The 21,244-nt window shown below is 46.9% G+C and overlaps 1 protein-coding gene across 2 annotated transcripts in view; it reads right to left on the reverse strand.

Moving 5' to 3' along the window:
- Positions 1–17,044, reverse strand: part of LOC311242868 (uncharacterized protein) — a 46,239-nt gene extending 29,195 nt beyond the window's left edge. For both annotated transcript variants that reach the window (XM_084331934.1, XM_084331933.1), the window contains exon 1: positions 16,897–17,044. In XM_084331934.1, the coding sequence (XP_084188060.1) occupies positions 16,897–16,920 (24 nt within the window). In that variant the 5' untranslated portion in view covers positions 16,921–17,044. The remainder of the gene's footprint in view (positions 1–16,896) is intronic.
- Positions 17,045–21,244: the final 4,200 nt, after the last annotated feature.

Raw genomic sequence — 21,244 nt, forward strand, 5'->3', positions numbered from 1 at the left:
GGCATGTCCGAACTTGTCCAGACTCGTCTTTGAACTTGTCTGAGGGACGCGACCGCCTGGCGCCGCCAATGCCAAGGGCGCCGTCCAATGAGGAAAGCGAATAATGCTATGATTCAAACGGAGGCTTAAAGGGATATAGCTTATATATATAAATAATATACAAGTTATATAAACAATAAACCGTAGATTCTCAGTGTTAATCTGGCCCTTCACAACACTACTACTACTACTACTACTACTACTACTACTACTACTACTACTACTACTACTACTACTACTATTACTACTACTACTGCTACTACTAGTACTGCTACTGCTGCTACTGCTACTATTACTACTACTACTACTACTGTAACGGCCAAAATGGGTTTAATGTGCAGTGGATTTATGTGACCAGGGGGTGGCGCTTCTTTTATTTAAGAGTCAGGTACACCTGTATGAGGAGGAGTTTTGACCCGGAAAAGGGCAATGGTTTTTGACCGCACGCACGCACAAACACGCCACAGGGCGAAATGTTTGTAGGCAATTAGATATTGTATTCATTATTATTTAATCAGTTTAAGGAACAAAAGCGAGGATATTCTGTTTGCACGGTGAAGCAAATAAATATCATTTTCCAAGTAAAGCTGCCTGCATTGTGTCATTGGGACAAGGACTGTTTTGGTATGAGACCAGGAGTATAACGGCGCGTCAACCAGTCTAGCTGCGGGATCAAAACCGCTCAGTAGCTCCGTATAAGACGGGAGCTCCTTTAATATTAGTCAAAAATCACGCACCAGTAGGACTCTCGTTTGAGACTGGGGAAGATTCGCTGCGTTTGGGACGTCGGAGAATCTCCACCGGAGGAAGACGAGGAGCTGCTGTTGTCATTTGTGGAGGAAGAGGATTCTACTGTTTGCTGCTGCATCGGGGAGCCGCCTGCAGCCGTTCGTGGACGAGGAACACACCGGGGCTGACCCGAAGTTTGGCTGAGGATCCGTACTGGACCGCGAGTACTGGTCCGTGAGCGACAGCATGGTACCCAACGCAAGGAGGTATGTTTATAGCGCTATTGTAGTGCCCGGAGGAAAGAGGAATAAACGGAGGTAACGTAATGCTTGTTTAATGTACAAAGCCACGTCAGTAAACAAGAACACCAGCACATGAATCCCAGCACAGCAATGAATGAATAACAACCAGTGCAACCTAAATAGATGTCCCCTCTGGCCCCGGTGCCAGATCATTAGTTCCCTCCCACTACACAACATAGTCAGAAGATGAACACGAACCAATACTGTAGTCACTACACCAGCCCCCCCAGTGTTCACCTCAATATACGAAATCCTCACGGTGAGGAGGGCGTATGGCCCGGCCCCTACGACTGTAGGTAAAGTCAGGAGGTGCGGGAGGGGGTGTGACAGCGTCCGTCACATCCTCCTGCCGAGCAGGATGGGGGTCAGTGACCAGACGCTCACGAGCGGCGGGGGGTCCGAGGGGTCGCAGGGGGGAATGGCCCCGGCGTGGCAGGGGAGGCAGGACCGGGGGCCGGCCCCTGCGCGGCGGCAGGGCCAAGTCCAGGGGCAGTTCAAGGTCCAAGTATGCCGGCTTGAGGCGATCCACGGAAACACACTCAGGCCTACCCCCCACGTCGACCACAAAGTTCTTGGCCCTGGCCTCGATGACGCGGAAGGGTCCGTCGTAAGGAGGGCGTAGCGGAGTCCTGTGGCCATCGTGACGGATGAACACGAACCTCGCAGAGTGCAGCTCCGGGGGCATCCTCGACGTAGGGACCCCATGCTGCGTAGTCGGGACCGGGACGAAAGTCCTGGCGCTGTCCAGCAGCGAGGCGCGCTGAGCAGCGGCAGACCAGGGCTCTGTCGACCTGGGAATAAAGTCACCGGGGACCCGTAGCGGTTGTCCAAAAACCAGCTCGGCCGACGACGACTGGAGGTCCTCCTTTGGCGCCGTCCTGAGCCCCAGCATGACCCACGGGAGCTTGTCCAGCCAGTCGCCGTCCGTGAGGCTGGCTCGAAGGGCGGCCTTCATGGAGCGATGAAAACGCTCGCAGAGCCCATTTGCCTGCGGATGGTAGGCGGTCGTACGGTGGAGCTTGACCCCCAGACTCTCCGCCACCGCCGCCCACAGTTCCGAAGTGAACTGTGAGCCACGGTCAGAGGAGAGATCAGCCGGGGTGCCGTAGCGGGAGACCCACACCGAGATGAATGCCCGGGCCAGGTCGGGGGCCGTCGTTGAGGAGAGCGGGACCGCCTCCGGCCAGCGAGTCGTCCTGTCCACCATGGTGAAAAGGTAGTTGTATCCGTGCGAGGGGGGCAGCGGTCCCACCAGGTCCACGTTGACATGGTCGAACCTCCGCTCGGGCACAGAGAACTGTTCCAGGGGGGCCTTGATGTGCCGATGCACCTTGGCGCGCTGGCAGGCGGTGCACGTGTCGACCCAGGCTCTCACATCCCTCTTGAGCCCCTGCCACACAAATTTCTCCGACACCAGTCGCGAGGACGGCTTCCTGCCAGGGTGAGACAAGCTGTGTATGGCCTCGAAGACAGGGCGCCTCCAGTTGGCGGGGACCACCGGCCGTGGCTGACCCATGGAGACGTCGCACAAGAGCGTAGCCCCCGCGTCACCGAACACCACCTCCTCCAGGCGCAGTCCAGTGTCCGACGACTTGAGAGCTTGGACGGCAGGATCGGCGGCCTGGTCCGCAGCCATGCTGACGTAGTCCAAACCCAGCTGCACCGCACCGACCACCGCTCTGGAGAGACAATCTGCCACCTGGTTGGACTTCCCAGCAACGTGCTGGATGTCCGTGGTGAACTCGGACACGTAGGCGAGCTGGCGCTGCTGGCGGTCGGACCACGGCTCCGCCGCCTTGGACATGGCGTGCGTGAGCGGCTTATGGTCCACGTAGGCCGTAAACTCGCGTCCCTCCAGCAAGAAACGGAAGTGCCTGACAGCAAGCCACAGCCCGAGGAGCTCCCTGTTGAACGTGCTGTACCTCTGTTCCCTGGGCGACAGCTGGCGGCTGAAGAAGGCAAGCGGCTGCCAGGCGTCCCCAACCCACTGCTCGTACACCGCTCCCACAGCAAAATCAGAGGCGTCCGTGGTGAGAGCGGTGGGCGCCGAGGGCGAGGGGTGGGCCAACATGGCCGCACGGGCCAGGGCCTCCTTGGTGTCTTGAAAAGCCTTGACCCGCTCCGCCGTCCAGTCCACCGGCTGCTTCATCGTCTTGCCCTTCTGGGCGTCGTACAGAGGCCGCAGGATGTGAGCGATGTGGCGGAGGAAACGATAATAAAAAGTCACCATCCCGATGAACCCCTTGAGCTCGCTGACTGTGCGGGGGCGCGGAAACGCGGCGACAGCTTCCACCTTCGAGGGGAGGGGGGTCACCCCCTCTGCGGAGACCCGGTGCCCGAGGAAGTCGATGGCGCCCCGCCCGAACTCACACTTCGCCGGGTTGATGATCAGCCCATGCTGGCTGAGCCGTGAGAACAGGGTTCGGAGGTGGGACAGGTGCTCCTCCTCAGTGGCGCTCGCTACGAGGATGTCGTCCAAGTAGACGAAGAGGAATGGCAGGTCCCGGAGCACCGAGTGCATGAGGCGTTGGAAGGTCTGCGCCGCGTTCTTCAGGCCGAACGGCATTCGCAAGAACTCGAAAAGCCCAAGGTCCACTTTCGAGAAGAAGCGATTGCCTGCCAGGTTCGCCGCAAAGTCCTGGACATGCGGGACCGGGTAGCGGTCAGGCTTGGACGCGTCGTTGAGGCGGCGGTAGTCCCCACATGGGCGCCACCCACCGTCTGACTTAGGAACGATGTGCAGGGGAGACGCCCAAGGGCTGTTCGAGCGCCGAACGATGCCCACCTGCTCCATGTGCGCAAACTCCGCCCTGGCGACGGCCAGCTTCTCCGGGTTGAGGCGTCTGGCCCTGGCGTAGAGGGGCGGCCCACTGGTCTCAATGTGGTGCTCCACCCCGTGTTTTACCGTGGGCGAGGAAAAAGTGGGCTTGCCCAGGTCGGGGAACTCAGCGAGCAGCCGAAGGTACTGGTCACTTTCGGCGAGTGTATTGGACCACCCGCCGTAGATGGCCTCCCCCTGCGTACATGCAAAGGAAGCGAAAGTCTGCGAGTTGACCAGGCGCTTGTTCCCCACGTCCACCAGCAGGTTGTGGGCGCACAGAAAATCCGCGCCAAGGAGGGGGAACGTGACAGCCGCAACGACAAAATCCCACGAAAAACATTGTCCTCCGAAGCATACGTCCACCGCCCTTGTGCCGTAAGAGCGGATGGGGGCGTGCCGTCCGCACCCGCCAACTGCGGACCGCGCTCTTCTTTTGCCACATCCGACCTCTCTGCCGGAATGATGCTCCACTGGGCACCCGTGTCGCAAAGGAAACTGCGACCAGAGGCGGTGTCTCGGATGAAGAGCAGCCTGTTGGTTACGCCAGCGCTCAGGGCCACTACTGAGCGCCGGCCCCGCCGTTTCCCATAGGTCCGAAGGTGCAGGGTGAGCGGCACCGTCTGGCCTTGGCGCCAAACGTGGCATGGAAGAAGCAATGGCCCGCTGCGTTACCGTGCTGACCAGAAGGCCTGGCGTCATCCCTCGCTCTCCTGCGACGGTCCGGTGGCGGGGCGGTCGCGGGAGCGAGCAGGTCGGTGGACCGCTGAGGCATGGCCAAAACGAAACGGTCCGCCTCCCTGGCCAGGGCGCGGGGGCCCACGATGTCGGTGTTGGCCAGTGCCATCCTCACTTGTGCCGGCAGCGTGCGCATGAACAGCTCCGTAAAGAGGATCATGGGGTCTTCTCTCCCCAGCAGATTCAGCATCCTCTCCATGCGGGCAGAAGGTCTCTCGTCTCCCAATTCCGACATAGAAAATAAGCGGCGCACCCTCTCTGCAGCGGACAGTTCAAATGTATCTAGCAGTAGGGTCTTGAGGCGCTCATATTTGTTCGTCGCCGGGGGATCAGACAAAAAACCTACCACTCGAGCTGCGGTGGAGCTGCCCAACACTGCCACCGTGTGGTTGTACCGGTCGTCGTCGTCATCCACGTTGCTCTTGTTGAAGTTTGCCTCCACAATAGCAAACCATGCAGCCGGAGCCGCCTCCCAGAACTCAGGTAGTTTGATCGTGGGCGCTTCCCTGACGGGGGATGGTGATGGCTGCCGATGGCCAGAACGTCTTCCTCGTCCGGACATTTTGAAAGAATGTTCGTTCGCTGATTATTGTACACAATCCGCCGTAACAAAAATCCACGTCAGGGTCACCAGTGTAGTGCCCGGAGGAAAGAGGAATAAACGGAGGTAACGTAATGCTTGTTTAATGTACAAAGCCACGTCAGTAAACAAGAACACCAGCACATGAATCCCAGCACAGCAATGAATGAATAACAACCAGTGCAACCTAAATAGATGTCCCCTCTGGCCCCGGTGCCAGATCATTAGTTCCCTCCCACTACACAACATAGTCAGAAGATGAACACGAACCAATACTGTAGTCACTACACTATATAAATACATGGCCATGTAAAAATTGTGTGCGCACATAACTTGGGGTTGAGCATAAATCCATGGTTGCTGAAGTGGAATAACACTTGACTTTTTTACTTTTACACACGGACCTTTTTGTATTGACTTTGTTGCGCGACTCGCCAGCCATCTCGTTTTAACTCAGACTATCTAATAACATGGAGACGCGCAAACCGGCGTCAAAAGTTCCCATGGAGACCACAGTGCCCTCCGCTGCTAGCGGTGACGTCACTGGGAAACGTGTCGTTAAAATGACTGCCAAGGCTGTTGCAGAACATTGTGGCAAATTGGAAGCCAGCAGGAAACGTAAATTTAACATGGCAGCCAAGATAAATGATGCAATTCTTGGTTTCATGTTAAATAATGAGAAGGAAAAAGTAGAGAATGCTCTTACAGATTTGAGTCAGGTGTGTTATGAGGCGAAATGCATATATGACAATATGTTGGGTTATACGTTACATGATGAAAAAGAAGAACAAGACACCTGGTTTAAAGCAAAAATGTTGTCAATCAATGAGTGTATTTCAAATGCAAAACTATGGGTTTTCAAATATTGAAGGTATAATGAATGTACATGATGAAAATGATGGTAAAACAACTGAAGGTGATTTGCATTTAATTGATGATGGTATTGCTCCAAATGACAGTGTGTCAAACATTGTGAGCAAATATTCAAAAATAAGTAGCAGGTCATCTGCCAGGATTTTAGCTGAAGCCGATAGAGCTGCACTTCTCGCTCGTGCTGAATCTCTAAAAGAAAAACATGCTTTGGAGGAGCAGGAGCAACAGTTGAAGGAGCAGGAACTAAAGTTGAAGGAGCAGGAACTGCAGTTGAAAAGAAAAAAGGAACAACTGGAGGTGGACACTGAATTGGCTGCAACCACTGCAAGGTTGGCCGTGTTGCACTCCTCTGAAAGTAAACATTCATCTCATGCACCTTCAAATGCAATGAATTCCTATTTTGAAAGGGAACACCACAAGGTCTTAAATCCTGTTGCAAGAGAATATCAACCTGGGACATTAACACAACGAAGTAAATTGACACAATTGTCAATACCACCAAACAAGCCTGTGGATGTGAGACCAAAGGAACGTGGTCAATGGCATAGCACTGCTACTAACCGCCAATATAACCACAACCACAAGGAACAGGAAAGCAGAATGGGAACAACTGATAATGTTCAAATCAATTCAAACCAACCTGCAAACATGCTTACCATCATGGAGAGGCAAAATGAGATAACTGCTGCTCTGGTGCAGCAGCAGCATTCCAGGTCTCACCACGAAATATCCCAACCTTTGAAGGTGACCCTCTCCAATATAGAACATTCATCAAAGCATTTGAACAAGGAGTGGAGGAAAAGGCAACAGAAGCTGATGCTTTGTATTATCTGGAGCAGTTCACAAGAGGACAGCCACAAGAATTGGTGCGTAGCTGCCAGCATATGGCTCCTGAGCGTGGTTACGCAGTGGCAAAGGGTCTTCTTAAAGAACACTTTGGAAATCAGTACAAAATAGGAAATGCCTACATGCAAAAGGCCTTGGCATGGCAAACAATAAAATCGGAGGATGTCAAGGCACTTCAAGCCTACTCCTTATTCTTGTGTGGCTGCTGCAATGCAATGGAGGAGCTTCAGTACATGCAGGAGTTGGACATGCCTGTCAACATGAGGGCCATAATATCAAAATCGCCATTCAAGATGAGGGAGCAATGGAGGAGTACGGCTCACGGCATCATGGAAAATACCCAGGAAAGAGCTCACTTCAATGATATGATCAAGTTTGTGGAGCGCCGCGTCAGTATTCTTTCTGACCCTCTGTTTGGTGACATACAGGATCCAAATTCTGGTGTGGTTGGCACAAAATCTCTCACCAGGTTTAAATCATATCCACCCAACAGAGTAAAAGGAAATATTGTCGCCACCACGGTAACAACCATGGACATATCTGAGAGAACCAAGGAGCTGACATCACCAACATCAAGTACAATGAATGCTAGGAGAGCTGGATGCCTTTTCTGTGCTCGCAGTCACTCATTGGAGGAGTGCAAACAACTTCAGGAAAAGAGGCACAAGGAGAAAATACACTTTCTGAGGGAAAAGGGAGTTTGCTTTGCATGCTTATGTGTTGGTCACATGAGCAGAGATTGCGAAAGGCGCTTGATATGCAAAGTCTGTGGTCAAACTCACCCCACCCTGCTTCACATCAAAAGGCAACCATCTTCTCCAGAACAGTTAAAGGAACCATCCAATAAGCAACCAACTTCACTGCAAACATGTGGACATACAGGGGCCGGTAAGGACCGGTGTGTGTTATCCATTCTCCCTGTACGTGTGAAAGCAGCAAAAGGAAATGCCATCATACAAACCTACGCCTTCTTAGACCCTGGTAGCTCAGCCACATTCTGCTCTGAACGCCTAATGCAGAGGCTGAATATCACAGGCAGAAGAACCAACTTCCTGTTGAGCACCATGGGGCAAGAGACAGTTGTTCCAGCTTACTCCTTGACTGGGTTGGAGATAGCTGGTTTGGACAGCGATGACTTTTATGTTCTTCCGGAAGTTCTCACACAGAAGAAAATGCCAGTCACGGCTGAGAACATGGTGACACCTGAAGAACTGTCGGAATGGCCATATTTGTCCAACGTACACATCCCACGCCTAAAAGCAAATGTCGACCTGTTGATTGGAACCAACGCTCCCAAGATATTGGAACCTTGGGAGGTCATCAACAGTCACAGGAATGGCCCGTATGCTATAAGGACGGTGCTGGGATGGGTCGTTAATGGTCCACTGAATGGAAACAGTGGTGTTGTGGAGACAGAGTTTCCCTCTGCTATGGTCAACAGGATCTCAGTGTGCAGGCTAGAAGAAATGCTGGCCAATCAGTACAATCACGACTTCAATGAAGTAGCTGTGAAGGAGAAGGAAATGTCCAGAGAAGACTTAAGGTTTCTGGAAATTGTGGAAAGTTCAGCAGTGCTTCAGGAGGGGAGGTACTGTTTGAAATTGCCTTTTAGGAACAAGGAGGTCTGTCTGCCCAACAATGTGGGAGTCGCTAGGCAAAGGATCCAAGGTTTGAGGAAACTGTTCCTAAATAACAAAAGCTTGCACCAGGAGTATGCAGCATACATGAACAAGCTTATTGGGAAGAACTATGCAGAGAAAGTACCGCAGCAACAACTGCATGGTGAAAAAGGAAAAGTGTGGTACATCCCACACCATGGTGTCTACCATCCGAGGAAAGGAAACCTCCGTGTGGTGTTTGACTGTGGAGCCACATTCCAAGGAGCATCCCTGAACAGTGAACTTCTGCAGGGTCCTAACCTTGCCAGTTTACTGCTTGGAGTGCTAACTCGCTTCAGAGAGGAACCGGTGGCATTCATGGGTGACATTCAAGCCATGTTCCACCAGGTGAAGGTCGCTGAGGAAGACAGGGATTTTCTGCGCTTCCTCTGGTGGCCAGAGGGAGATGTCACTAGGGACATTGAGGAGTACAGGATGACTGTGCACCTGTTTGGCGCTGCATCATCCCCTAGTTGCGCAAGCTATGCCCTGAGGAAAACTGCCTACTAGACTACTACTACTACTGCTGCTACTACTACTGCTACTACTGTACTGCTACTAGTGATGCACCGATGTGAAAATTGTGGCCGATACCGATATTAATATTTCTGTTCTGGTCGATACCAATATTTACCGATGTCGATATCTCTGTATAGAAAACACTTTTTTATGATAATCAAATAAAGAGCTATTTTCCAAAAAAAAACGCATTTTTTAAAAACTTTTGTAACTTATTTTCAGAAATGACTGATATTTTGAAACTATTTAACACTTTGAGTGCCACGGACGCTTTTTGTCGTTAGTTCATGCCGCCAGTTGAATGCCAGCAACACTATATAGCGTTTGTTTGTCGTATATTTTTTTATTAGCGATTAGAATTCATATTTCATCAATCGAGCCTCACGCTAGTGCTGCAGACTCTCTCTGAGCTCCATTGGGAAAATACCGCCCCCTATCGTCTCTCCCTGTGGTACTGCACCCCATTGGATTAGACTGATGGGGGGGGGGGGGGTCCAGTTTCCTCATTTTACTTTTCCGTCAAGCCAACTGAAGGATCGAAGTGATTGCTGAGCCGCAAAACAAAGTGTAATACATATTTACAGTACCCAGCGCTGAATCAATAAACGCAATCGATATTTGGAATGGTGATCAGGAATTGGAATAATCTTTTTGAAGAACATCGGATCTGAGGTAAGCAATTTATTTTACCAGTCTTGGGGTAATCGGATCTACTTTCACAGATATCAGCGTTTGCCCCATGTGTGTGTGTGTGTGCTGATCAGGAAATGAGAGAATATATTTTTCAGCCCGCTTCTCTAGCGTGCATAAGTACACATATACTATCGATAATCTAGCGTTTATTTGAAAACTATTCACAAATAGGCCGAAAAATTACAACGTTTGTGTATTCCAGAATATTCCAGTAAATGCCGTTTATCACGGAATCTATATATTTTCCTGAAACTTTCAAGAAAACGAGGGCTTTTCAAAATGCTATCAAATGGAAATTAACGGATTAAAAAACAATCCGTTTCGACAATGTTTGTTGACTGCAAACAAGTCATTGATAAGCGACGGGCAGATTAGACACATAATTTAAGACATAGATTATGCATTTAGAGCGCTATCATTGAAGTGGGTGGTGGCATTCAAGGATAAATAGTGCACGCCACGCTGGCAATCAAAGTGTTAACACTGAGTGCCAGCGATGAGATTTCTCGTTAGTTCATGCCAACCGTTGAGTGCCAGCCGACGAGAGATCTCGTTTTTAAATCGTTATTTTTTTTACTATCGATTTCCATTAATTTTTCATCAATCTAGCCTCACATTACCAGTGGGGATCTGTCTGAACTCGAACAGGGAAAATACCGCAATTTTTTTTTGTTTTTTTTATTCATTAATTAAAAAAGAAAACATTTGCAGTCAACGTATTCTTAAATAATAGCGCTGCCCGAGGCTGGGCATATGATACAGTCAACCGCGTATTCTTAAATAATAGCACTGCCCGAGGCTGGGCATACAGTCAATAGCGCTGCCCGAGGCTTAGTGGCAATGCACCTGTACAGTCGTACACCTGGCAGTAACAGGGAAAATGCATAAAACACCCCTGGAACCTGATAAACAAGCTTAAAGCCAGGTACATTTTTCAAGCACGACATGCAGATTTGCAGTTTTGCCTTATTTGAATCGAACTCTATAAGCTTAGTACACACGTCACAAACTGCACGAGCACAGTGTGAAATGTTCCCAGGGAGCAACTTGTAAAGCTGGAGTGATCATGTTGAGCAGTAATGTCCAGGCAGCATAACAGTGCATAGCATTACTGCACATTCAATATTGATACCGGAGAAGACCCTGTTGCATGATGCAACACACCGAGTGAGAGAGAGAGAGACAGATAGAGACCGAGAGAGCGCGCGAGAGAGAGAGAGAGAGCAAGAGAGAGAGAGCGAGAGAGCAAGAGAGAGAGCGCGAGAGACAGAGCGCATGCGCGCGAGAGAGAGAGAGAAAGAGAGAGAGAGAGAGAGAGAGAGAGAGAGAGATCCACGGCGGGAACAGAATAGATTGCATTAAAAAACTCACCCTAACGCAGAATCAGGTCCAAGAGGAAGGAGACGACTGTGGAGATGACAAAGTTCACCAGTCCCATGATATTGTCCCCCCCGTTGGGATGAACTTGGGAGTCTGTTCCTAGTTTATCTGCCACACGTTAGCACTCGATAACGTAGCTAACGCTAGCTAGCTAGGTTAGCTAACGCTAGTTAGCTGTCCCTGCCTTTAGCTAAGCTACTAGCCGACATGGCTAGCCTGACTGAACGTTCTAACACGCAACAACTTTCATCTTCAGTCCATCTGCCAAACGTCCTCTTCGTATTGGCATAACATAATCACTATACTTGGTATTGATAAGCTTACGGCACGCTGCGTTATTTCTTCTGCTCCGATGCTGCACATTTGGTTTTCAAAAGTAGGATGCTCTTGGCCAAGACATCCACTCGCTCCCGTGGATAGCGCCGAATAGACCCCGTACCTGTACCCCCTCCCCTCGTGGATAATACCGGTCTTCTTCACATCTCTCTACCGACTACCAGACCGACGCCAACCAGCTCCCCCTAGTGTTAGTCCTCCCACGATGCTTTGCACAAAAGTAAACGGGTCATTGAATGAAACCAATAGTATATCTGCAGAGCCGCAGAGCCCAGAACACTATTCTACACACGTGTCTAATGTGAAATATATAAGCATGTAAGCAAAACTAGATTTTAGGTCTGTGATGGAAAGTGATTGTTAACATTCTATTTATTTTTATTTTTATTAAAAATATATATATATCTCGCGAGGCCCTGTGCGACCGCAATGCTCGCACACCCCTAGCGGCGGCCCTGGCTACTACAACTACTACTACTACTACTAATACTACTGCTACTACTACTGCTACTGCTACTACTGCTTGTGAGGTTCGCCTGTCCCCTGGACCTTTAATTCCCTGTCTCCTCACCTCACCAGCCCCCACCCTCGCGTTGTTTTACTCTCCTCTGCTCTTCAACAGCCCCCACCCTTGGACTACCTTTCACAGCTGTGATAAGTTATGATTAGCGCCCCAGAGGGCTTTAAATACCTGGACTTCCCCTCCAGTCCTCGTCGGGTCGTTCTGTATCTGTATGCTACCATCTACCGCCGCGCTCCTGGTGAGACATCGTCATCGCTCTCTATTCTTCCACGGGAGGATTCCTTTGTTCTCACTGGGAGACGTTGTGCCATTCATCACCACCTTTCGCCGTTTGCCTGGAGTGGGACACAGTCTGCGCTCTCTAATTCTCTACGGGAGGTTTTCCAGTGTCCCACTCCAGACGTCTAGCCGGCGCGCTCCAACTCCAGACGCGCTCCTACTCCAGACGCGCTCCACTCCAGACCCCGAGCCGGCGCGCTCTTCAAGCCGGCGCGCTCCTACTCCAGACGCGCCCCACTCCAGACCCCAAGCCGGCGCGCTCCACTCCAGACGCCAAGCCGGCGCGCATCGCTTCCTATCCTACGGGAGGATGCGTCTCTTCGAGCCGGCGCGCTCCTTTGCCTGGAGTGGGACACAGTCTGCGCTCTCTAATTCTCTACGGGAGGTTTTCCAGTGTCCCACTCCAGACGTCAAGCCGGCGCGCTCCAACTCCAGACGCCGCTCCTACTCCAGACGCTCAAGCCGGCGCGCATCGCTTCCTAATCCTCTACGGGAGGATGCGTCTCTTCACTTCCGAGGAGGATCTCCTTGCCAGGCCTCCGCCGTCTGAACCCTGCCATCCCTGTAAGCAGCTCTGGCCCTCGCCCTGTCCAAGGCCTTAACCCTGTTTTCTCTGTCCCTGTCTCCAGCCCGCCTCCCCGGGCCTCTGTCCCTGTTCCCCTCTCCAGTGCCCCTGTTCCTGCCCTGTCCCTTAGCCTTCCCCTTAGCCTGCTCGCCTCTTAAAGGCATAGTGCCACATTTTTCCCTATTTCTTTGTTCCAGTGTTTTTGTGTTCTCCCTTAAAGGGACAGTGCCGCTTTTTGTTTGTATTGAATAAATGCCCTGTTTTGGCTTACTCTCATACCTGTCTTGTGTTGTGCGATTGGGGTCGGTTACAAACCACAACACTGCTGCTGCTACTACTACTACTACTACTACTACTACTACTACTACTACTACTACTACTACTACTACTACTACTACTGCTACTACCAAAAAAACATTTCATCAATGATGACAAAACTGAGGAAAACAAAAACAAACCCTGTGAACTTTTGGAAATTACTCAACAACCATACAAACATAAAGACAGAAAACACTCATTACAGACAAGCTGGATGTGGCCAAATACCTAAATATATTGTTTACAAACATAGCCACAACACTGGTTAAATAAACTACCCTCCCACTCAGGGCATTTTGGGGTAGAACACATCATAGACTACTACAAAAACCTAGGGGTCCGCAAAGACGACTTCGCAATTATGCCACATCAATGTGGAACGCCCTACCCACAGCCGTAAAATCTCGCACAGGGCCTCGCATTTCTCCCAGGCGGCCCTGATGATGACAGATTGACGTTACCATATTGAAATTCACTTTATACATATATTGTTAGTTTATCACATTTCTTTCAAGGGTAGGAACTAGTGCTGTCAGGCGATAAAAAAAAAGTATTAATTACAGGATTTGTAATTAATTAATCTAATTAATCGCATAGCCATTTTAGGCCTGATATTCTATATTATATAATCATATTTCAAATTGCATGTGTCCAGATAGCAGAATTCAGTACTATATCTACAAAACCTTCTGTTTAATCATCTTTCCTTTATTCATTTGCTTAGATTTTTCAGGTCTGGTCAATTTTAGCATGGTGTTACGCACAGTCAAAGATAAAAAAATAATATTTTGAATTGATATTCTTATTTGGTTCATTACAATTTATAAGTCAAGATAGACTGCGCTCACAAATTATAACACTGGGTGCTGAAATCCCGTGGAGTATAATAGAAAAAGAAAGCAATACGCTTGGACCAGCACTCACAGATTTTGGTTATTTAATGGCAGCCTGAAACAAACATGTTTCGGAACAATTATGTTCCTTCCTCAGTGTTGATGGCTAGCCAATGTTTAAGTTCACAGGGTTTGTTTTTGTTTTCCTCAGTTTTGTCATTGATGAAATGTTTTTTTGGTAGTAGCAGTAGTAGTAGTAGTAGTAGTAGTAGTAGTAGTAGTAGTAGTAGTAGTAGTAGTAGTAGTAGTAGTAGTAGTAGTAGTAGTAGTAGTAGTAGTAGTGTTGTGGTTTGTAACCGACCCCAATCGCACAACACAAGACAGGTATGAGAGTGCTGGTCCAAGCGTATTGCTTTCTTTTTCATTACAATTTACTCAAGCCTAGTAACAGACACAGTATTTCTGACACTGGGAATACATTCCCTGAGATCCCTAGAATCAGATACCAAGAACATGCAAATGGACCATTTAAAAAAATATATATAAATGTGTATTCTACGTTCGTATGGAATGAATGAGATACAAAAAAAAATTAATATTTTATTTTTTTGTAATTACAGTTTTTCTCAATTGCTTTGGTGCATTTCTCTGATCAGAATTAAAGTTCTCATAACTGTTAGTGCATTTCTCAAAACAATTAGTTCAAACTGCAAAACCTAGGTGATAACCTGCAGAAGCGTGTCACTTGCTCAAAATGGATAATTCATTCCTCAAAAGCAAGTATTCATGTCAATGAAAGTGTCACTGTCATCAAAATGAAAAGTCCTGACACCATTGTTTATGAACAAGATAGTCAAATGGCTTTGCCATGTTTTCGTTATGACAGTTCACTCTGTAAGTGTTTTCCAATGCAAAAAAAGTCAGATCTTGGTGACACTTTCTGAAAATGCTCAAGACAGCACTATACACTATTTGCACAGCCATTTGAAATCTACAGTTACACATTGCTGTATTTAGTGAGGTAAATGAGTACAAGACACGTATGTTTCACATTTTTACTGCATATGCTCTTTGCAATTTTAATTTGTTCACAGCATTGTGCAAAAGAAAAATACAAACTAATTTACAACAAACATAAGAAACACCATTTGGCCTTTGGGTAGAGCTGTGCACAACTGTAAACAATATTGCAGTACATATTGGAACTGAATTGGAACATACAACATACACAGTACTGTAAATCATTCATTCACATCCAGACATTCCTGTCTGTCTGGCTATTGGATTCAGGAATGGGGAGTAGGGAGGGAGATATTCCACCAGCATCCTTTCATGTGCTGCAAACCACTGTGTGACCAGAATTGCGTGGTGAAAACGCACATTATCCCATACAACAACGTACTTGGTCAGATGGTCACCATTTAGGCCCCTCTCATTCTCAGGGACTATGTCCCTGTAAAGAGTGTCTAAAAAAGTCAGCAGATGTTGTGTGTTGTATGGACCAATGCGGGGCATATGGGTGAGGACGCTGTTTTCTGAGATGGCTGCACACATTGTAATATTCCCTCCTGGTTGGCCTGGGACATCAGTGGTTGCTCTCTGTCCAATGCGATTCCTTCCACACCTTCTACCTTTTGCCAGATTGAAACCCGCCTCATCAACATATTTGAATATGTGCAGCGATTCCCTGGCATCCAGCTCCATTCAGGGGAAAAATTATAAAGAAATGTATAAAATTTGCTTGACAGATTTTGACAACTAGTTTAACATATTTGTATCTAATGACTCAAGCAATGAAATGAGGACTATTAGTTTTATAGGGAATGACTATTCAGCAGTCATAAGTATAGTTCATTTTGACTGACATGACCTAAGCAAATGATAATGTTATAAAACAGCAGAGAATTGTATGAAAGCAATTGATGCATGTCCAAAAGCATTTGCAATTTGTTCGGAGGAATGAGAAACTGCTACTATGATGTGCACAAATTACAAAATGTTGTGGAGGTTGAACTAACAGTTATGAGAACTTTAATTCTGATCAGAGAAATGCACCAAAGCAATTGAGAAAAACTGTAATTGTGTGTTAATTTTCATAACGAGATAATTTGCTGTGTAATTAATTAATCTAATTAACGCGATAAACTGACAGCCGAACAGATTTTTACCCTGGAATGAGATTGGCACCACACTGGCTTGTGAAGGGTTAAACTGACTAGCAGCACACTAACCTCTGACCTCTCAGGTCTCTTGTTGCTCCTCTGAAGCTTAAGTATTAAACTAGCAACCCGTGACTTTACTCATCTAGGCAGCGCTGTCCTAATGGAACATCTAAACATATAAATACCAGTCCCCTCCCTCAATAGCAACCACTGAAATGCCCTTGAGCAAAGCACGTAACCCCCAACTGCTCAGGTGGAGCTGCTCAGTGGCTAACAGTGTCAGACTGCCATACAATAGAGAGAGAGAGAGAGAGAGAGAGAGAGACTCACAGATAGACAGAGTGAGAGACAGGGAGAGAGAGAGACAGAGTGAGAGAGACAGTGAGAGAGACAGAGTGAGAGATACAGAGAGAGATAGACAAACAGACAGTGACAGATGGAGAAAGAGAGAGACAAACGGAGAGACAGAGAGAGAGAGAAAGACAGAGAGACAGTGACAGACGGAGAGCGAGAGAGAGACAGAGACAGATGGAGAGAGAGACAGAGACGGATGGAGAGAAAGAGAGACAAACAGATACAGTGACAGATGGAGAGAGAGAGAGAGAGAGAAAGAGACAAACAGAGAGACAGAGAGAGGGAGAGAGAGAGACAGACAAACGGAGAAACACAAGACATACAGTACCGAGAGACAGATGAAGTGTTTACCTTCTCCGTAGTTCTTCCCGCCATTAGTGGACTTTGGTCCCCGGGGCACTGGTTGTCACGGCAACGAGGTCTGCTGTGTCTCAGGTTACAATAGTATATGGAGGGCACACACAAACACAAACACACACACTAACTCACGCTGAGCGACGGCCCTCCCACTCAGCCTGCTGAACTTCCTGTTTGCTTCCTTGTTGTTTTCACGAGAGCTGGGAGGGTCATCAGCTGATGAGGCTCACCTGGACGCGTGTATGCTTTTACCAACCCAGTTGTGTTTCCGGGTTCCCGTTTTGCGCTCTGATTGGCCACTGACCTACACGCGTACACCCCCCTCGCTATCGCCTTTGGGGCGTGAGATATGAAGACAGATTTAACTGGGTATAGGAAGGCAGTAATAATAAACACTCGAAACAGCTATTACCAGACAATTACAACAGCAGTGGTGCCTGCTTCAAATGTCACGTATTATAGGCTATAAGCCTGTGTAGATCTATTCGGAATAATAAACATATACACGACCCTCTAGCAAAACATGACACAATGTGATCCTATCTCCGATAGAGCGGCTGGTCGCAGACAGTGTTGCAGTGCTGGTATAACTCGGTATAACGGCGTTATACCTCGCTCACTGAGGCTGAAGTACGCGCAATCGCTTTTTACATGGCATTATCCAACCGGACTCCCGGAGAAGCATGCAGCTGCAGAGCCGCAGAGCCAGCGGCGCTCTCTGGGCCGCGCGCTGACGGCCGCGCTGTGAGGCAATAGTATCCAGCTGCAGGACGAGAGCAGCCAAAAAAAACTGTGCATGCGCACACACGCGCATACTGTCAATTTGCCACTGCACCACTGGTCGCAGAGACGCGAGTTGAACGAACACATCGGGAGGAGAATGAATGAATGAATGAACCTGATGTAAACAAGACAAAAGTCTTTCTCTGGTCTGCATCCCCTTAACAATTGTGTGTATTGAGCCGTAGTGTATTGTACGATAGAGCGGCTGGTCGCAGTGACGCGAGTTGAACGAACACATCGGGAGGAGAATGAATGAATGAAAAACGTTATTTAACAGATTGCAGACATGCAGTACATGTACAGTACAGTAAATGAGGAATACATTTTTTATTTGAAGTGTTTCAAATAAATCCTACAATTTGCTGAGAAAGATGTCTGTATGTATGCATGTTTCCAAGTAATATGTTTTGATGAGAAATTCCATGAAGACACAAAACAGGCTATTTGATCTACTAATCATAATCATAGACACTTGATATTCTGTTGTCTCGAGAATGTAGTTTATTGGTGTAATTGGTTAACGTTTTTTAATGTAACCGTCCTGAGGTCAGGATAGGGGTTGATGTGGGGGATTTACTCCATGATGTCATCACTGCTGCCACAGACAGAAGAAAAACATAGATCTCCAGGAAATAACAGGAGAACAGGATGGGTCTCGTACTTAGTTGACATGAAGAAATTAGGAATACATTTGTAATATTTTGAAGGTTCATTATGTTGTACTTCACTTGACATCTTGGCTGTCATTCAATTAAATTAGAAAAATTCAAATAATAGTAATAACCTTCTTACTGTCTTTTACTAGTAAGTACTTTGCTACTATGTCTATACTACCATCTACTATGTACTATGCTACTATCCCTATACTACCACCTACTAATATGTCTATACTACTATGCACTCAGAGTGGAGCAGTGTGTAGTAAAACTTAGTTAGCTGCCAGAGTAGTTCCCCTCCTGCTAGTGGTGCTCATGTGCTACAAAACCCTCTTGCTCACCTACAAGTCCCTCCACGCTCTGGCACCTCAGTACCTCACTGACCTCCTCCACCCCTACACTCAGTCACGGTCCCTGCGATCCACGGACACTGGTCATCTCTCCATCCCCCGAACCAGACTGCTCTGGGGACAGAGCTTTCAGTGTGGCAGCTCCCACCCTCTGGAACTCCCTCCCCGCAGAACTCCACAACGCCCCAACTCTGGACTCATTAAAAAAAAAATCCTCAAAACCCACCTCTTCAACTTGGCCTTTAACCCCTAATTTCTCACTTTTTATGTTGTGTCTGTCCACTATGTTTGTTACTTTTGTTATTTCCCCCCCTATATAAAGCGACCTTGGGTCTTTTGAAAGGCACTATATAAAATGAAGCTATTATTATTATTATTATTATTATTATTATTATTATTATTATTATTATTATTATTATTATTATTATTATTATTATTTATTATTTATTATTTATTATTTATTATTTATTATTTATTATTTATTATTATTATTATTATTATTATTATTATTATTATTATTATTATTATTATTATTATTATTATTATTATTATTATTATTATTATTATTATTATTATTATTATTATTATTATTATTATTATTATTATTATTATTATCATTATTATTATTATTCTGTCTCCACCCATGGCAGAGGTCAGGGGTGTCCATTTGGTATGGCAAGGTATGGCACTCGCCATACCTTGACAAAAAAAAAGTAATAAAAAAAAAAAAAAAAAAATTACAATTTTTTATGTTGATTTTGAATTCGAATGTCAACATTATGAACGAAGCTTCGAACTATTCGGTACAGCCCTAGCATGTTTTGATATTGTCAATTATCTCACTTTTACTAGGTGACTTTTGCTGTGACTAACTGAAATATGCCCCAAAAAAAAGGAAAATGGACATAGGGAAGTTTTTTTTATCAAAGAGCAGCAGAGACAAGTGATACAGGGACACAGGTAAGGTCTGGCTTAGTGATTATAATAGTGCAGTTCAGCATTCAGTAACGCATACTTTTTGTGAATGTGTTTTTGATACTACATTCTGTTGAACACACACCTCAAAACCGTACCTAAGGAAAATTGGCTCAATTGCAAGAAAAGTAATAGACAGTTATGATATTACATTCTGCATAATTCGTATGCAAAATATTGTGGTTCCCTGCTTTAGTCTGTTGACACATTTATATACTAAAAATGCTTGTGTAGTCCTGTGTCATACCTAAATGTCATATAACTGAATTGTATAGAAACAACTCACCAAAAGTGACTATTGCACAACTGATTTGACAAAAAAAATCCACCAAGGGGGGGAAACCCCCCCTTCACCCTCCCCACCCCACCCCCTCCTCGCCATACCTTGCCTTTTAGTGAAAGGACGCCACTGGCAGAGGTACTGGTGCTCACGTCTCCACCCATGGCAGAGGTACCGGTACATACAGGCTCTAGATCCAGAATAATAAGATACATACATCCTCTAGATCCAGGATAATAAGATACATACAGCCTCTAGATCCAGGATAATAAGATACATATAGCCTCTAGATCCAGGATAATGTTGTGGAAAGGTTGTTTAACACAGCAGGAGACGATATTTCCAATTGTAACAAATAGGTAATTTATTTAAGAAAAGAAGTTCTTTAACAGCAAGAGCTATGGGTCAAAGAAGATCACCACGGCTTGAACAAAAAACACTCTCCCCTGGATCCCTTTGCCTGTCCCTAAATCCCCTCTCAGTCCTGCCCCCCCATGACAGATATGATGACGTATCACATCATGTCAGATCTGACATGACGTACATTAAGATGATACGTAGATTTAACATCGGAGAGAGAGAGAACATGAAGAGAGATAAGCAAGATATGATATCCACACACGATATGATGTAAAACATTAAGAACATCGAAGAGAGAGTGAGATGTGTGTGTGTGTGTGTATGTTTGTGTGTGTGTGTGTGTATGTGTGTGTGTGTCTGTGTGTGTGTGCGTCTGTGTACAGACGTGTGTATTGTATGTGTGTATTGTGTGTGTGTCTGTGTGTGTGCGTCTGTGTACAGACGTGTGTGTATTGTATGTGTGTATTGTGACACAGGGAATGTGTGTGTGTGTCGGTGTGTATGTCTGTGCGACTGTGTGTGTCTGTGTGTGTGTGTGTGTGTGTCTGTGTGACTGTGTGTGTCTGTGTGTGTGTGCTGTGTCTGTGTGTGTGCTGTGTATGTGTGTGTCTGTGTGTGTGTGCTGTGTCTGTGTGTGTGTGCTGTGTATGTATGAAAGAGAGAAAAGACACAAGATTAGAGCACACGATATGATGTACTGAAATGTCCATCTGCTATCTTGAGGCTGTTTTAAGAACATCAGCCAGACTGTCGCCCTAGTGTCTTTGAGCCCTGCTAGTTGACCTATATTAAACTAGTCAAGACTAACCCCTTTCCTACCTCCACCCTCGTATACACATTTTCCACAACATTCCCCCATTTGGGGCTATCCCTAGTCCCACCCAAATCATATAACCAAGAAAATGTGAACGTCTAACTAAACGAGAAACCACAATTAT

Source organism: Notolepis coatsorum, assembly GCF_963971535.1.
Source record: "Notolepis coatsorum genome assembly, chromosome: 16".
NCBI lineage: Eukaryota > Metazoa > Chordata > Actinopteri > Aulopiformes > Paralepididae > Notolepis > Notolepis coatsorum.